Here is a 14,927-nt window from a genome sequence, read left to right as displayed (position 1 = left end):
CTCCCCTTCCCTTCCTCCTCCTCCCCTTCCTCCTCCCCTCTCTTCCTCTTCCTCCTCCCCTTTTCTTCCTCATCCTCCCCTTCTCTTCTTCCTCCTCCCCTTCTCTTCTTTCTCCTTTTCCTCCTCCTCCCCTTCTCTTCCTCCTCCCCTTCCTCCTCCTCCCCTTCTCTTTGTCCTCCTTCTCCCCTCCTCTCCTCTTCCTCTTCCTCCTCCTCCCCTCCTGTTCCTCCTCCTCCCCTCCTCTTCCTCCTCCTCCCCTTCTCTTCCTCCTCCACCTCCTCCTCATCAGGCTGACACAGGGAAGGGTAAGAGAAAGGGGAATAACTGTGCTGTGACAGCTCCTGACAGCAGCTATGAAGTCTCACTTTCAGGCCTTTTCCTCTTTGTCTGCCCCACTGGAGCCTCTGGAAATTACAAATTAAGACATTTTAGGAAAATGGTGCACAACCACTTACTTTAAAAATATTATAGAGTGCTACACTCCTGTGGATAGAGATTAAAAAATGTATTACTAAGATTTTCTCTTGCGGAAAGTGTTTGCTACATAACTGAGGGTTCAAAGTCTATTATGAGAGGGTCCACAATTCATGGAAATTGTTTTGTTTTACAGAAACCCTTTTCCCTCAAGCATTGACTTAATTTGATTTAACATGTTTCATAAAGCTGGATTTAGTGACTGGTTTTTAAGAATTGTTTGGAAAAATTGAGTGCTATTTTTCATGTAAATATTGTTTCGTATATTATTCTACGGATTTTTTTTTAAGTTTGCTGTAAATCAGACACTGAAAATTTGTGAATGATTGTCCTTAATATCAAGTGATTCACAATCTAGGGAGAGAAACAGTTACAGAAACAATCGTGTGTATAGTAACATGTATTTCAGTAGATGATATGTAAAGTATAGTGGGATCAAATATGTAGCTTAAAGGATTGTAGAAAAAGTTTGTATTTGATTTGAGTACTGAAGGATGAATGGAGTTCCACTGGATAGAAGGTAAAGTATATTTAGTAGGAGGGAACAGCAGACATACAGTCGTGGAAGCACAGAAGATGACCTGTCATTCTGAGGTGTGTTTAAGTACAACTGGGTGTGGGTGGGTGACATGCATGAGACTGAATGTTGACTGGGCCAGGGCGTGGAGGAACTGGTTTGTATTCCAGGGAGATGCAGTGAGTGAATTGTAAGCATTCGAATGAGAAGAACAAATTTGCACTTAGAAAGATAATTCAGGAGGAAATGCAAATGATGGACTAGGAACTGTGGAAAAGAGAGACACAACTTGGTAGGCTAATGGAGTTGTCAGGAATCATGAGGTAGGGATCCGAATTTGGGCTGCTATGCTCCTCATCTTCCTCCTTCTCTCTCTGTGTCCCTCCTAACATCACCCTCTGCATAGATTCATGAACTGTTAATTTTGTCCGTGATGCTCCTATTGCTCCTCTTTTTTTCTGGTTTTAGCTGAAGTGTCACCTCCCAGAGAAGCCTTCCTGATTGGATCAAATGCCCGGCCCGGGCACCAGGAATTAAAGTTGAAACTTTAATTCTGTCCATGTGATGATGAGTAATACCCATTTCTTCCACTGGATTGTAAACTCCCTGGGGGCAGGGATGGCATCCGCTGGTTTTTTTTTTTTTTTTTTTTTTTTTCTATTCTTAGCACAACAACTGACATAGATTAAGTCCTCAGTAAATTTGTTAAAATGAAGTGGATAAGAGATGGAATCTAAATTGAACAAAAGTTGAAAATTTAAACCATTCAAACTTCATTATTAGTTGAACTCCAAGACTGAGAAGGGAGAAATCAGGCATGTTTATAAAGTTGGTAACTTGGACAACTCAGAGGATAGTTATATATTCACTCAGAAAGAAAATAAGTATGCATGAGAATGGTAAAGCATTATATTCGAGACGTTGAATTTGAAGCATCGCTAAGGCATCCAAATGGAAATGTCCAAGGGGAAGGTGAAGACTTAATTGCTGATTGTGCAATTCATTAGTAACTTTATACAGGTGTTCATCTGTGTTTATATTTTTGGCTTTATCTTACTTGACATCAGGTTGGTTTACATGTGATATCATGAAGCTACTGTTCTTCACTGGCAGGATCCTGATATTCAGTGCATTCTGAGAATATATTATTAATAAATTGAAATATTCTAACATAATTCAGTGAAGTCGTGGAGAAACACAGATGATGATATAAGTATAAAATTATCAATTTAAAATTAAAATATTAGATAAATAGTAAACTGAAGCAACATTAAGTGATGATAATGCTTTTTTTTTTTTTTTTTTTACTCTTAGTGCCTATGAGGCAACGCAAAAGACCTGCAATTTTACATCTCCTATATTGCTTTAAGCATAAAACATAGTTAAAATATGAGTGGATACATGACAATGATCAATTACTGCTTAAGATTCTGTCTATACAAACACACACACACACGCAAGTTATAGAAAATTATCATTTGAGGCCGGGTGTGGTAGCTCACACCTGTAACCCCAGCACTTCAGGAGGCTGAGGCAGGTGGATCACCTGAGGTCAGGAGTTCGAGACCAGCCTGACCAACACAGAGAAACTGTCTCCACCAAAAATACAAAATTATCCAGGTGTGGTGGCGCAAGCCTGTAATCCCAGCTACTCAGAAGGCTGAGACGAGAGAATCATGTGAACCTGGGAGGCGGAGTTTGCAGTGAGCGAAGATTGTGCCATTGCACTCCAGCCTGGGCAACAAGGGCAGAACCCTGTCTCAAAAAAAAAAAAAAAAAGAGAAAAAAAGAAAAGAAAGTTATCATTTGAAATATCTATCATTACTCCATCAGCTGTGGTTATTTCTATTCTATCAACTCCTTTCCCACACCCCCTTCCAAAAAATACCCGGCACCCCTTTCTTACTTTCTCTGGAGCACTATAGTGCTATTATCTTTCTGAATTCTCCAAAATTAAAAACTTATTTTTATTATAAATGTTTAATTCTCTTTCAAACACACATGACTATTGGTCATGACTTCAATTTTTCTTCACAATGTATCTTAGATGCTGCATTTGCATAACTGCATTTGAGGGCAAACCATCCTCACCCTATGTCTTTTCCCAGTCAATCACTGAGACCTTTGCTCTCACCCTCCCTTCACAGGAGCTCACTTCACACACACACGAACATGATTTTCCTCAAGCACAAGGTCTGTCAGGCAGACCCCTCCCAAGACTGAGAACTCTTACAAGAATTTCTAGCAGGCCAATATATACTTCTCAATCTAGTTCTCTCAAAATTCAAAGTTCTCAAATTTTATTACTTTTTAAAGTAAGCAACCAAAGCACACTGCTTATCGATGGTCAAATAACACCTTATAAACTAATTCATGTATTTTCATTTCATCCTCTAAATTCATGTATTTTCATTTCAGTGAAAGTGTTACTTTAATATCATGCTTTCCCCATTTTCTTCATAAGTCTACGTCAAATATTAGATCAATATTGAGATCTTTAGTGGTTTTCTCTAGTTAACATTTTTCTGCCACTGATGATTCGAAGCTAGTTCAAGAAAAATTAAACTGCTACATTCGTCATAACTTATATCTACCAAATGATAAGTTATGCAGAAATGAAAGTGAGGCATTGCCATCCAAGATCCTCCTTCTTTAATGATGTATGGTGTAATAAATAAGATGACAGGGAAAAAAAACACAAAGAGATAAAGGAAGACACAGGACGCACATCTCATCCAGACTGAAAGCTGGAGGAGGCTTCTTGAATGAGATGAATGAGAAGCACTATGAAGAATCCGTGGGTGCAGGTGGTACGGATGGGATAAACGTAATGGGAATGCTGTGTGTGTGATGTTTTTCTGTTTTTCATGGGAGCCACACACAATCTGCAATAATTGCATTATTTGTGGTAGTTCATATTAGATTTAGCTCTGTTGAAATAATGTATAATAAACTAGTTTCAAGTTTTAATGGATTCATTCCAGTACAGAAAATAGTATAACAGATAGTAACAATTATCTAAACTTTCAAATCACTTTTTCTGATTAAATGGTGTTTAGACATTATGCTTCAAAAGGTGGCCTTTCAAACTGTAAAAATGTTTCCCATATGGATAGTATTTAAATTACACTCTAATTGTGAAGTATTGAATTTTATTGTGTCAAATATTGATCAATAGCAAATTATTTTTGTCCTTAAAGTTCTTATTTTGGCAATTTTATTTTGTAAACATTTTTGTCATTACAATATTTTGTTTTTAGAAATATTTTATGTGAAGTTTATTATGATGAGTAAATTTTCTTATGCTGTAAAATGGTATTTTATAAGTATTTTATACATTATTACATCATAATCCCCAGAAACGTATATTCAGAAATGTGTCTCCATAGGCTCAGAAAGGTTTTAATGTATATTATTGCCTTGCTTAGTTAAAAGAAAAAAAAATAACAAACATAAAAAATCTATTCTTAACCTCTTGTGTAATTCCTTTCCATTGCAGTAGAGGAAGAGATGTGTAAAAGGCATTTGAGAACCAAACAATAATCAATTAATATGACAATTGTTATCAAATTGTGTTTCTTATGTTAGACTATGCGTTTTCAAAACTCTTGTGGTTAGATATCTATGCTACTGGAAGACATTAAAAATAATATCGCCTTTTTTGCTCCTTTCTTTGTGAGACAAATCTTTAGCTGAGTGCTAATTTCCAGCCTAAGACCAGATCTATGTTGAATGAGAAAGAAAGTCTTAAAAGACTGAATAGGAGATAAGTTGATAATAGCTGAAACAGTTGAAATTTGATAATAGCTATCAAATTTCCTAAAGCGAGTTTGTCTTGGAAAAGCCAAGTAACTTTCTCTGGAACAAGGACAATTGTTCATTCTGTATACATTCTGCAACCCTAAGCAATTTTATCATTGTGCAAACATCAGAGCATACTTACACAACTTCAGTGGCTGTAATTTACACCTCATTATTGAAACGTCAATTTTATATCTTATTTTCTCTTCTGAAGAACAGTTCTTGAAATAAACTTTTCTCTTTAAAGCACATTTTCTGCTAAATGTTAGATTTCTGCTACTACATGAGAGAATAGAACACTGTTTTTCAACGTGTAGGTTGTGGCCAAGTTTTAATTGGGCTGTGGAGACTATAATGGAGACATTTTCATAGTGTCAAGGCATTACTTATTAGGTAACCTTCTCTCTGACTACACAGAGTATCTAAATCTGCTTTAGTTCATTCAAGGCTGTTATAACAAACTACCATAGACTGGGTGGCTTATAAACAGTAGAGATTTATTTCTCCTAGTTCAGGGGGCCGGAAGTCCAAGACCAAGATGGCTGAAGATTTTGGTATCTGATGAGGACTTGCTTCCTGGGCTTGTAGATGATGCCTCCTCACTGGGTTCTCATGTGGGAAAAAAGGGCAAGCTGGCTTTCTGGGATCTCTTTTATAAGGATACTAATTCCATTCATGAGTGCTCTGCCCTCAAGGCATAATCACCTCCCCAAAGCTTTACTTCCTAATACCATCACCTCAGCAGTTAGGTTTCAACATAGGAATCTGGGGGCAACACAGACATTCAGACCATAGCCATCTCCTACTGAAGCTTTTGGGAAACACGGAAAGGATGACTTGAAATAGGAAGTCATGACTGGGCGCAGTGGCTCACGCCTGTAATCCCAGCACTTTGGGAGGCCGAGGCGGGCGAATCACCAAGTCAGGAGATGGAGACCATCCTGGCTAACATGGTGAAACCCCGTCTCCACTAAAAATACAAAAAACTAGCCGGGTGTGGTGGCGGGCGCCTGTAGTCCCAGCTACTCCGGAGGCTGTATGCATTGAGAATCATCTTCATAAAGTATTATTTTAACTCTGAGTAAAATATTTGCTAGATAAAAAACTAAACTAATATTTTCTTAATCTAAAACATGCAAGCTTAGATTTATGTTTCATATTTTTCACAGATGTTTACTGCTTTATTGTATCTTCCCTACACCTTCCAGCAGGTGTCCTTAATTTGCTTTTGCCTAAAGGCATTTCTCCTTATTTAACGCAATGTTAGTTTCTTAAATATTGACTGAAATATTCAATATGTAATATATGATGTTAATTGATGTTTTCAGGAAGCTTTACTGATTATATGCAGTCTCATGGAAGTCTTGCATTTTATTTGTAAAAGATGTTCTATCTCTCTTTCTCTCTTTGGTCCAGTATATTTTACCAAAACTTGACTTTGGATCCAGCGTGAAACGGGTGGGGTTTAAATTCTGGTCCCATCAGTTTCTGTCTCTGAGTTCCTGAACAAGCTGTTTACACTTTCCAAGCCTTAGTTTCCAATCTCTAATTTTTAGGATTCCTGTGAGGATAAATGGAAGTGATATATGCTAAGTCTTGGTACACTGTCTGCACTTAAATCTGTTCAATAAATATTAGCATTTTTTAATTTCAGAAGTGTCAGAAATAGTATTTTCTGTGGTAATAAGTCATGATTTCATGTTAGATTTTTTAAAGCAAAAGACTAGAATGATCTTATAAGGTTAACTGTTTCATGTATTTGGTAGATGTGCTAAACAAATGATTAAACTTGCTTTCTCTTCAGCCACTTTTCAAAGCAAATTAGGTTAAACTGTACAGGTGATATACCTATTATATTTTAACAGCACATAGAGCTTTTCTGAAATGTCATGAATTTCATAGATATAATATATATCTAAATATATATATAAATCAATGGGCAAATATCATAAAGTAACTTTAAGAATAATATTATGCAATCAGTGTAAAAAGTGTAATTGATTTAGTGTTTCTGGAAGAATGGGTTTGTAGCTTTGTGTTCTCAGTTCATTTCTTTATTATTTCTACTCAAGTAACTAAAATGATAAATTTTTGCTTTTTAGTCATTCAAGACTGCTTGCAACTGATTGCAGACAGTGAAACACCAACTATACAAAAAGGTAATAAAATATCCCCAGTACTTTTTCTACTTAGAATTCAGTCCACTCCAAATATTTGTAAGTTTCAAGTCTAAAGACTATATTTGAATTGCATCTAAAGTCAATCATCCCTCTCAAAACTTCTTATAACCAAATAAAAAATAATAAACTTACATTTATTCAAAATGACTTGGGAATAAATAATAATTAAGGCTTAAGTAATGATCTAATAAGGAGAATGACCTTAGAGGCACTAATACTTAGAAATGTTAAATAATTAACATTACAATAAAATAAAAATCAATACTAAATCAAATTTAATTTTTATTATTTAGACAGCATTTTGTCTTTTAGAATGAGTCAAGACCATCTTCACAAACACAAATTCTCCTGTTATATTCAGTTGTAAAAATCATAGAAAGAGGAAAATAAAACTAAACAGATTATTAAAAAACTGTATTTTTAAAATAAATTTCCAATGTCAAATTATTGCTTGATAATTTACCATTTTCTCACAGAGGTAGAATGTTTTACATTTTTCAGTTATTTGAAGCTTTTTTTAGTTTTAATTTTAGACAAGTGTTTTCTGTAATAGTGGCCTGAATCCGGGTTCACAAAGAAACAACTTTTAATGTCATTTCCCAATATGTATCACCCAGAATATTAATGCAGAGAAATGGTCCTTGAAATAAGAGTTTCAGTGTCAAATAAATTTGGAAACATAGCATCTTATATATTTTTCTTTGGGTCACAAGGCACATTAGCAAGTTATTGAATCTAAGTAGTCCTACTTTAATAAAAAAATATTTGTTTAACTTTGTTTCATCCAGTTTTCACAAATTTTTGTGACTATGCCACTTTATGATGTATCGACCTCTCTCCGAAAAGAAATGGAAATTGCTGCTCTATAGTAACGTTTGTTTATGTAAGATAACTAAGGAACAAAAATGTTCTAAAAAAGAACCATTTGTTCACTCACACATTCGTTGATTCATTTACTTTACATTTATTGATTAAGAACATACAATTTCTAATTACTTTATGTTCACTGGGGGTATCAGTGATTAAAATATGTACAAATGCTCCTCGGCTTACGATGGAGTTATGTCCTGATAAACCCACCCTAAGCTGAAAATAACGTACATTGAAAAAAGCAGTTAGGACATCTAACTTAGCAAATATCATAGCTTAGTCTCGCCTATCATAAACATGCTCAGAACACTTACATTTGCCTGCAATTGGACAAAATCATCTCACACGAAGCCCATTTTATAGGAAAGTATTGAGTAGCTCATATTATGTTTTGAATACCGGACTGAAGTATGATTTCTCCTGAATGTATGTGGCTTTCATACCTTCGTAAAGTTGAAAAGTCTAAGCCAAACCATTGCAAGTCCGTATATGTGGTTTTCTACTTTGAAAGAACTTACCTCTTGATGAGGAGAAAACAAACAAAAGACCCAGCAGCCCTCAAATGAACAAGTAAAATATAGATGAGATGAAATGCTGTGGAGGGCAGCAAAGCAGGCAGGGGCAGGAGGAAGTTTTGTGTTGTGAACCAACTGCGAGTTCAGGAGTATCTGGAGGTTAAGCTAGGCAATGAGGAATGGGCAAAACAAAACAAGCACAGATAATGAATGTGAGTTGGCCCTGGTAATGATTCCCCGGCATGCTCTTTTCATTTGTGTTTTTTTCTGTGTGACTTTAATTGTCCTAGATACAACACAAGTACTAAACTACTTGTAAATCTATTATTTATTGCTCAACATTTTCCCAAATCATGTTTGCAACTTTTAATAAGCAGCACACTGTTTCCTAAGAAGGAAAAGAAAGCCAGGAGATCTTAAGGGCCAAAGTTCCAGTTTTAAAAAGTTCCTTGGAAAAGGTTTACTTTACACATTTTCCCCTACCCCCCAAAATGCTATAAATTGCACCAAATGATGCAGCTGCTATACTCCAATGTGCTTGTGAATTGGACAGTATGCTGTGGTCTTCCTGGAGTGGTGACCGCTTCCCACAGATCCAGGGGTGCTGAACTGGGATGCTTACCTGGGATGCTTGCTTGCAGTGCTCCAACCTTTAGGATGAAGAGGTTGCCCTTGTGATGTCAGCAAACCCTTGACTAGTATATAAATGTTAGTGTGCATGGACATTTAGCAGGGAGATAGAGGCAGGTTGCATTTTGTTAAAAAAGGTTGTACTCAATGAAGCATTTTACTTGCACAGTAAAATAAGAAGTCTTCTGGGAAAAGATAATAATATATTATGAGTATTATTAGCATATAATATATAATTATACATTATATAATATATAATATATTATAATAATTATGTATAATAAAATTAATATGTTATCTTCTGGGGAAACAATGTACTATTATTAGCATATTATATATTATAATATTATTAGTATATTCTATATATTATCCTATTGTATTATACATAACATCAGGTCGTGAGATGAAATCATGTTATGTATTCCGGGGATATGGAGGTTCAAAGGAGCAGGGCTACGTCCATCTGATATTTTGAGTTCCTATGCTTGCTCTCCCCCATACTTTTGTCCAGACAGTGAGGGCAGAGGTAAACTTCACAAAACAGAAGACGACAAGAGGGGTTTATCAGAATGTAGTCTCATGTCTTTTCTGTTCATTTGTTTTTTTGAATTTTAATCTAAATTTTGAATAGGTAATGCATTCACATGTTGCAAAAAATAAAAAAGCACAAAGAGTGTGGATTGCTCTTTTTCCCATCTGTTCCTGCCCACACTCACCTCACTTTTAGTTTCCTATGTAGACTTCAGACTCTCTCTATGTTAACACAAACAAATGCAAATGTAGTTCTGCTTTCCTCCTTTCCTATAGTAAACACTTAAAAACCATATTTGCAATACGTATGATTTGAAAATGAGATTATAACCTGCATTCTTTACTTAACAATGTATATTGCAGATATTTTGTTGCCTGTGTACAGAGTTGCTCATATTAAAATAAATGCATAGTATTCCATTGTATGAATTTAATGTATTTAATCATTCTCCTACCAATAGACTTCTTGGTGTCCATCTTTTGCAATGCAGGTGCTGCAAAAAATAATTGTGTGCATCCGTAACTTCTCATGTGTCAGCCTATGTGTGGGACAGACTTTGAATTTTGACAGTTATTGCTAAGTGGTCCTATAGGGATTATAAAATGTGATGCTATCGCTGGCAGCAAAAGAACATCAGGTGAAAAATAGCGTCTCTTAGCTTTCTTTAAGCCATTATTTTATATGTTTTAAGAACCATTTGTATTTCTGTCTTTACATTCTTCCAATTTTTCATTTCTATTTTTATTTTTTGTGAGCCATCTGTTCATATTTTTTTTTCATTTTTTTCATTGGACTTTGGTCATTTTTAATTTGATTTCTGTGAGCTCCTTATATCTCAAGCAGATTAATTCTTTATATTACAAATTGCGAGCATTTCCTCCCATGCTGTCATTTGTCTTAATTCTGCATGAAGTTTTTTTCTGTCAAATTTATCCGTTTTTTAAAGAATTCTGGATTTGGGGTTGTGATTAGAAAGGCCTTTACATTTAAACGTATTAAGGAAAGATCTCATGTTCCTTCTGAAACCTTTATAGTTATTTTCTACCTTTAAATAATGTATCTATTTGCAATTTATCCTGGTATAAGATGTGAGGTATGCAACCAACTTAATTCTCCCCCATGAGGGCATCACAAGTCTTTTTAATTGTCCATCTTTTCCACACTGCTTGAAGATATTAACTTTAACTTTTATTAAATTCCCGTGTTTAGTCTATGTTTTTTTCACTTTTAAAATACTTTTCTGTTATATCATGTTGACTGAATGTCTGTTTATGCACCCCAATAAAATGGCATTTTGGTTCCTAAGGCTTTGTTTTATTTTCTGGTAAATTTAATTCGCTCATTTTTTTCTTTTCACTTCTAGAATTTTTCCGTTTTTTTAAATTAAATATAGGAACTATAAAATCAGCTAGGTAATTTACCTAGTTAAAAGGAAAAAGAAAAATGCCTGCTGGTTTTCTTTTTTTTTTTTTGGATTTCATATTTATAAATTAAGAAAAATACCCTCATGATGTACAAATCAAATCCAATCCAAGAACATGATATATATTTATATTTGTTTAGTCTCCTTTTGTTTCTTTTAATATGTATTGAAATTTTCTTCAAGAACTTCTTGTGTATTTCTTATTAATATCATTACAAGGTATTCTACCTTTTCAAATGCTATGATAAATAGAAACATTTTCTTTCTTTATATTTTCCAGCTGGTTGTTCTTTTTGTGTATAAAAACCTTGAATTCCATGATATGTCTTTTCACTATTAAGGTTAAAATGTTTTCTTTTTATTTTTGGATTGCATTTCCCTAGCATGACTTTGCCCAAAATTTTACTTTTAACTTCTCTGAAATAATTTTTCTGTGTTTCCCATGTATGCAAAACAGAGTTGCTCTTTGTTTTCTTATCTCATCTTAAAATAATTTTCATTTATTGGGTGATATAAATCAATTTAGGTTTACTTATTTCAGAAATGTATTTGGCTTTCGTTCATGATATTGTGCTATACCGTGTACTGTTTTTCACGTTAACAAGAGTTTCTATTTTATAGTTTTGAAGAGGTTGCTTACTACGTAGGCTATTTGTTTTGCTTTTTCTGTTAGTGTAGACTTCTAAATGCTAAATGATCGGGGTATCTACCTTTTCAGTTATATCTTTTTAATTGAAATTAAATTCATAGACCATAAAATTAAATGCACAATTCATTCTCATGTAGTATTCACAATATTTTACAACCACCAACTCTCTCTGGTTCCAAAATATTTTCTTCAGCCCCAGAGAAAATCATGTATCCATTAAGCAGTCAATCACCATTTCTCTGTCTCCCCACGCCCCTGTAACCAGCAATCTGCTTTCCGTCTCTGTGGAGTCACCTATTTCAGATGGTTTATATAAATGCAATCATACAATACGTGACTTTTAATTCCTGTCTTCTTTCACTTAGCATAATGTTTTGAGGTTCACCCACATTCTAGCATGTATTCCTACCATTCCTCTGTATGAATGTATATGTTTCTATTACATGTAAGCCATAATTTTATGAATGGGCATTTGGTTTGTTACCCCCTTTTGGCTATTGTGAGTAGTGATCCTGTGAACATTTGCATAAATTACTTCCTGAGTGCCTCTTTTCATTTATTTGGAGTATACATCGATGAGTAGAATTGCTGAGAAAATGTCAGCCTGTTCTCTACAGTGCTGCACAATTTTGCATTCCCCCAGCAATGTACAAGTGTTCTAATTTTTTCACATCCTCACCAACATATCTTATTTTCAATGTTTTTATTATTATTGCCTTCCTAGTGGGTGTGAAGCCATATCTCATTTTGGTATTTATTTGCATTTTCCTTATGACCGATGATGTTGAGCATCTTTTCATGTACTTTTTGGTTTTTGTATATCTTCTTTGGAAAAATATCTATCCAAGTACCTTGTCCTTTTTTTAATTGAGTTGTTTGTCTTTTTGTTGTTGAGTTGTAAAACTTCCTTATATATTATGGATACAAGACCCTTATCAAGTATCTGATTTGCAAGTATTGTCTCCTATTTTGTGGATTGTCTTTTACTTTCTCAAGAATGTCATTTGAGGCACAAGAGTATTGTGCATTAGATAAATGAAGTAAAACTTATCTTTTTTTTGTTTCTTGTGATTTTAGTGTCATCATTGAAGAACTCATGCCAAATTCAACATCATGATTCACCCATATGTTTTCTTCTAAGAGTCTTGTAGCTTTATGTCTTATCTTTAGGCAATTGATCTATTTTAATTCATTTTTGTATATGGTGTGAAGCAGAGGTCAAAAATCATCTTTTAGCATGAGGATATCTAGTTGTCCCAACATCATTTGTTGAAGAAGATTATTTCTTCCACATTGAATGGTCTTGGTACACTTGTTAAAAATCAGTTGGACATAGATGCATGGGTTTATTTCTGTACTCTCAATTTTATTTTGTTTGTTTATATGCTTTGCCTTAGGCTGGACCACCATACTATTTGGATTACTGTTAAAGTTATAGTAAACTTTGAAATTTAGAATAGTGAATCTTTCAATTTTGTTATTTATTTTTAAGATTGTTTTGGCTATTTGATACTCTTTTGCAATTACAAATGAATTGTAAGGCTGGCTTTTTCATTTTGGAAAATAAAAGGTCACTGAAATTTGTGTATGGATTAGACTGAATCTGTACATAATATTGGGTATTACTGCCATCTTAACAAAACTAAATCTATCAATCCATGAACACAAGATATCTTCTCTTTTATTTATATGTCCTATCATTTCTTATAGCAATCTTTTGTAGTGTTTAGTGTTAAAGTGTTTTATGTCCTTGGGTAAATTTACTCTTAGGTGTTATGTTCTTTTGAATGCTGTTTAGTCAGTTCAGTTTGCTATAACAAATTCCAGTAGACTGAATGGCTTAAACAATAGTAATGTATTTCTCACACTTCTGGAGGCTGGAAAATTCAAGATTAAGGTGCCAAGAGATTTGGTTTGTGAATGGTGGTCTTTTCATTGTGTTTTCACATGGCTGAGAACAGAGACAAAAGCAAGTTCTTATGTCTTTTCGTGTAAGTACACTAACCCATCATAAAGACTGTGCCACCATGACCTGATTATTTCCCCTAATACCATCACATTGGAAGTTAAAATTTCAACATATCAATTTTGGGTGACAGAAATATTCAGTCCATAACAGATGCTACTGTAAATGGGATTCTTTTTTAAAATTTCATTTTTAGATTATTCATTCCTGGTTATTGAAACACAACAGATTTTTAAGTGTTGATCTTGTACCCTGCAACTTAACTGAATTCATTGATTAGTTTTAGTAGATTTTTTTGTAAATTCATGGATTTTTTTTTTTTTTTTTTTGACATGGAGTTTCGCTCTGTTGCCTAGGCTGGAGTGCAATGGCATGATCTGGGCTCACAGCAACCTCTGCCTCCAGGGCTCAAGTGATTCTTGTACCTCAGCCTCCCAAGTAGCTGGGATTACAGGTGCGTGCCACCACACCTGGCTAATTTTTGTATTTTCAGTAGAAACAGGGTTTCACCATGTTTGGCTAGGCAGATCTCAAACTTCTGACCTCAAGAGATCTGCCTGCCTCAGCCTCCCAATAAGTGTTACCAATAAGTAATACCAGTAAGTGTTGATATTACAGGCGTGAGCCACCACGCCTGGCTGAAAATTTTCTACGTATAGGATTATGATATTTACAAATAGAGATCGTTTTACTACTCTCCTTGCATTTGGATTTTTTAAAAATTTCCGGTATATGTTGAATAGCAGTGGTAAATGCAGGCATAGTCTTGTTTCTGATGTTAGGGTAGTCTTGAGGATTATTACATTTATATTCATGATTGATTGTGGCCTGTAGTTTTTTGTGTTGTCTTTGTCTGGCATTGGTATCAGTGTAATTCTAGATGTACAGAACAAGTTAGGAATTGTTCCCTTCTCTTTTATTGTTTTGTGGAAGAGTTTGAGAAGATTGATATTAATTTTTCTTTAAATGTCTAGTAAAATTCACCAATAAAGTCATCTAGTTATGAATTTTGAGGGAAGACTTGGATTAATTTAAACTCTATACTGGTTATAGGTCTGTTTAGATTTTTAAATTTATTTTTTGAGTCAATTTTGGTAGTTTGTGTGTTTCCAGGAATTTGTCCCTTTCATCTACATTATCTAATTTGTTGGAGTACAATTATTATAAATAATAAAAAGGTATAAACATTTTATTTCTAATAGGCCATTAACAATGCCTCTGTTTCTTTAGTGATTTTATTAATTGGAGTCTTTTTTATTGGTCAATGTAGCTAAATGATTGTCATCTTTGTTCATATTTTTCAAAAAACCAATGTTCAGTGTTACTGTTTCCAGTCTTTTCCTGTTCTTTTTTTTTTTTTTTTTTTTTTT

The 14,927-nt window shown here is 34.3% G+C and overlaps 1 protein-coding gene across 2 annotated transcripts in view; it reads left to right on the top strand.

Annotated features, from left to right (window-relative positions):
* Window positions 1-14,927, top strand: part of TNFSF13B (tumor necrosis factor (ligand) superfamily, member 13b) — a 37,606-nt gene that overhangs the window by 9,351 nt on the left and 13,328 nt on the right. Inside the window, exon 3 of one of the 2 annotated variants that reach the window (XM_011966245.1) lies at window positions 6,895-6,951. The exons of the other annotated variant lie outside the window; for it this stretch is intronic. Coding sequence (XP_011821635.1) covers window positions 6,895-6,951 — 57 coding nt within the window. The remainder of the gene's footprint in view (window positions 1-6,894; window positions 6,952-14,927) is intronic. 2 annotated transcript variants of the gene reach the window in all.

This window comes from Mandrillus leucophaeus, unplaced genomic scaffold (genome assembly GCF_000951045.1).
Source record: "Mandrillus leucophaeus isolate KB7577 unplaced genomic scaffold, Mleu.le_1.0 Scaffold750, whole genome shotgun sequence".
Classification (NCBI taxonomy): Eukaryota; Metazoa; Chordata; class Mammalia; order Primates; family Cercopithecidae; genus Mandrillus; species Mandrillus leucophaeus.
This window is presented reverse-complemented; position numbering and strand designations above follow the sequence as displayed.